The sequence below is a fragment of the Tripterygium wilfordii genome, chromosome 11 (assembly GCF_013401445.1).
Source record: "Tripterygium wilfordii isolate XIE 37 chromosome 11, ASM1340144v1, whole genome shotgun sequence".
Taxonomy (NCBI): domain Eukaryota; kingdom Viridiplantae; phylum Streptophyta; class Magnoliopsida; order Celastrales; family Celastraceae; genus Tripterygium; species Tripterygium wilfordii.
In genome coordinates this window covers 4,634,298-4,637,909 of record NC_052242.1, presented here as the reverse complement: position 1 = coordinate 4,637,909, position 3,612 = coordinate 4,634,298, and the positions used below count along the sequence as shown (strand labels likewise).

The following is a 3,612-nucleotide window of genomic DNA, read 5'->3' as shown; positions in this document are numbered from 1 at the left end:
TTGCATTGCCGTTAGGGCACTAATTAACAAGATTCTAATTATAATTTTGTTTTTGTATATACATTGTCAAAGGGGTGTGGAATTCAATACATGGTCTAGAGTCTAGATGATGATGTATGAGAACCGTAACCATCTAGATTCCCCAAGAATTATACATGTTGAATAGTCTTGATGATTTCCTGGCATCTGTCCTTATTATTTAACTAATATTAAATATATAAGTCTATTGTAATTGTTGTAGCAAATTAATTGTAATATTTTCTTACATCTTAATACCACTAGATTAATTGGTTGAATAATACCTCATTCAATGATTAGACAATTCAATTTTTTTTTGAATACAGGGGAAGGGAATGGGGGAGGCTCGAATTCGAGATACCACACGCATGCGTGCCATCTGAGTTACTCGTGATTCTCAAGACAATTCAATTATAATGACACTAATCACTTAATTATACGAATAAGTATGATAAGATTGATACCACTAAAATAATTATTTGTGTAATAAATAGCTAATTTACAAGGTGTTTTTCTTTTCTTTCTTTTTTGAAACTCGAAGGGTGATATACATCATCTTTATCACTCCAACTAGTGACTTGTGTGTTACAATGTTTTTTTAATATATAAGAATGAGCGTGATTTGATTGATCATAGACCCATTATATAGTCTCTTAATACATTCAAGAAATTGACCCAGACGACGTTGTCTTTGTTTTTTAGTAGTGATGACTTTGGCTAGACCAAGACCTGCAAAAACTTCTGTTTTTAGGACGTGACACTACCCGTCCTGTCAATCCAGAGTGCAAGTGGCTTAAGTTAGATGGCAGACTTTTTCAAATTTTTAATGATCTTTAGTGCTAACAAATTCTAATTAAATGTGTACACAATGAAGTATCAATATCACGGACTTAGGCATGTCCCCAAAAAAGTCATTTGTTTCGTTGACGCTCTCGAACGCCTATCGAACTAATGCAGAGTCTCTTCTTGTGAGAGCTTAGTTAGGATTTTCTTCGATCTGCAGTCATACTCTTTCTTCATCATCGTCTAGTCCTTGTTTTGGGTCTTTCTGGGAGCAGTGATGGAGGATCTAACGGCCAAATGGGGCAAAATCTCTTTAACAGCTACAGAGGGTGAGGCCATTAGTATTTCAGATCTGGATCCGCATAGTAACAGGGCGAACTCAGAGTGCAGTATTGTGGGTAAGATATGTATGGATCGACATGTTAGTAAAGATATTCTGGCAAGTACGATGGGGAGCGTGTGGAAGATATCAGGAAATCCCTCTTTCATGGACCTAGGGCAAAACATTTTCATTATTACCTTCAATAATATCCGTGATAAACAGCGAATTCTGGCTGGGCGGCCTTGGTCTTTTGATCGGAATTTGTTTGTTCTGAAAGAGATTGATACAACTATACCCATTGGTGAGACCGCCTTTGATACGGAGGAGTTTTGGGTGCAAATCCACAACCTTCCGTTAATGGCAATGACAGAAAAAGTGGGACAGCAGATAGGTTCTTCGTTGGGGGAACTGATTGAGGTAGACGTGAATAAGGATGGGTTGGGATGGGGTTTGTATCTTCGGGTTCGGGTTAAGATCCCATTGACGACCTCTCTGGTTCGAGGAAAGCTTTTGAAACTTCCCCAGAAGGAGTTCTTTCTTCGGTTCCAGTATGAAAATCTGCCTAGATTTTGTTTCAAGTGTGGGAGGATAGTTCATGACCCAGGAAATTGTCCGTCCAGTTCGGAGGTGCGAATGCACCGAAATAGCAACACTGATGAGTACGGTCCATGGTTGAGAGCTGTTCCGTTTAATAAACGGCCTAAAAAGCAGGTAAGGGATAAGTTGCCCTCTGCAAACTCTATGGCTGATCCAGAGGATGATAGATCTGGTAGCCTAGAAGCCTCTGGGCAAGCTAAGGAGGTAGTGGACGAGGAAAGGTCTGGTAGCTTCGATAAACAGTTTCTTCCAGAGGGGGCAGTCGCTGGTCGATTAGTAGTTGTACAGGGAAGTGAGTTGCAGGTGGATGGGTCCCAAGGAGAGACTCTGGTGGAGAGGGAGTTGTCAACGGAGGTTCATGTTAAAGGGGTGATGAAGGACTATGATATGGTCTCAAAGAAGTGGAAGCGTAAATCTAGAGAGACAGGGGTGGCATCTCCAAAGGTTGTCTTATCCAAAAGGCCAGCTGAGATAGAAGATGTGGCAGATCTTGCGGAAGCTGTTGTTGTTTCCAAGAGGGGACGGGTTGAAAAGGTCAGTGTTGGTTTGGTTAGTGATGTTGAGGCAGTGGCTGATGTTCAGCCCTGCCCGAAATTATGAAAATCCTTGTTTGGAATTGTAGGGGGCTTGGGAACCGGCCTACAATTCGTGAGCTCCTCTACTTGGTGAGGGAGAAAGTGCCCAGTCTTTGTTTTCTCATGGAAACAAAGGCGTATTCTTCTCAAGTTCAACGTCTTCGTATAAAACTTGGTTTTCAAAGTGCTTTTGCGGTGGACTCCGTGGGTCAGAAGGGGGGTTTAGCTCTCTTTTGGAGGGATGATTTATCAGTCTCTCTCATCAGTTTTTCAAAGTTCCACATCAGTGTCTCTATTTCAAATCGCAGTTCAGAGGTTCCTTGGGTCTTTACCGGTTTCTACGGGAACCCAATTCAGGCTTTGCGTGATCAATCTTGGCAGTTACTTCGTAAGCTCTCTCCTCCTAATCAGGCTTGGCTTTGTGCTGGCGATTTCAATGCTATTTCTAATTATGGCGAGAAAGTGGGTGGTAGTTCTAAGGTGGGTCGTCATATGAAGCTTTTCAACCAGGCTGTTCAGGATGTAGGGGTGTATGACCTTGGTTTTTCTGGGCCGAAATTTACTTGGAGTAATAGGCGGGCGTTACCGGAATCGTTCATTAAAGAGCGCCTTGACAGGGCTATGGCCGACCCTGATTGGATGAATTTTTTTCCGTCCTTTGGTGTTCAAAATGTGGGTACATCTTCTTCAGATCATAGCTGTCTGATTATCTCTACTATCAGGGTAGACTCTGGTCTCAAGCCCAAGGGTGCTAGATTTCGTTTTGTTAACTGGTGGGGATCTCATGCAGAGTGTAAGCAAGTTATTAAGAATCAATGGGCCCAGGGCAGGCCTTCTGATCATATTTCTTCAAGAATGAGTCATTCTTATGGCAATTTAAAGAGGTGTCAGAAGGGGATCCAAAAATGGGTTGTAAAGTATAAGAAGAATCAAAGTCATCAGATCAATTCTTTGCAAGACAAATTGTCCTTGAACCTTCAGGGAGAATGTGCTTCCAATCAAGAAGAGCTCTCTAGGATTCGTTCTGCCATTGATATCCTTAGAGAGAATGAGGAATCTCTTTTGAGGCAACAATCAAAGATTACTTGGTTGCGGGAAGGGGATAGAAACACAAAATTTTTTCATCATTGTATGCAGCAAAGGAAGAAGAGTAATTTAATTTTGACTATTCAAGATCTTCAAGGGAATTTGGTCGGTTCTGAGGTTCAAGTAAGGCAGGCCTTCCAGAATTATTTTTCTGATCTTTTTTCAATCTCGGCGGGTCCTCCTTCTATTGAGTTTTTGCAAAATCTCCAATGTACAGTTTCTGAATCTATG

The 3,612-nt window shown here is 41.4% G+C and overlaps 1 protein-coding gene across 1 annotated transcript; it reads left to right on the top strand.

Annotated features, from left to right (window-relative positions):
• Positions 1–1,078: 1,078 nt before the first annotated feature.
• On the top strand, positions 1,079–2,320 carry LOC120008699. Its single transcript, XM_038859081.1, has one exon. The coding sequence runs from the start codon at positions 1,079–1,081 to the stop codon at positions 2,318–2,320; it is 1,242 nt and encodes a 413-aa protein (XP_038715009.1).
• The last annotated feature ends 1,292 nt before the right edge of the window (positions 2,321–3,612 follow it).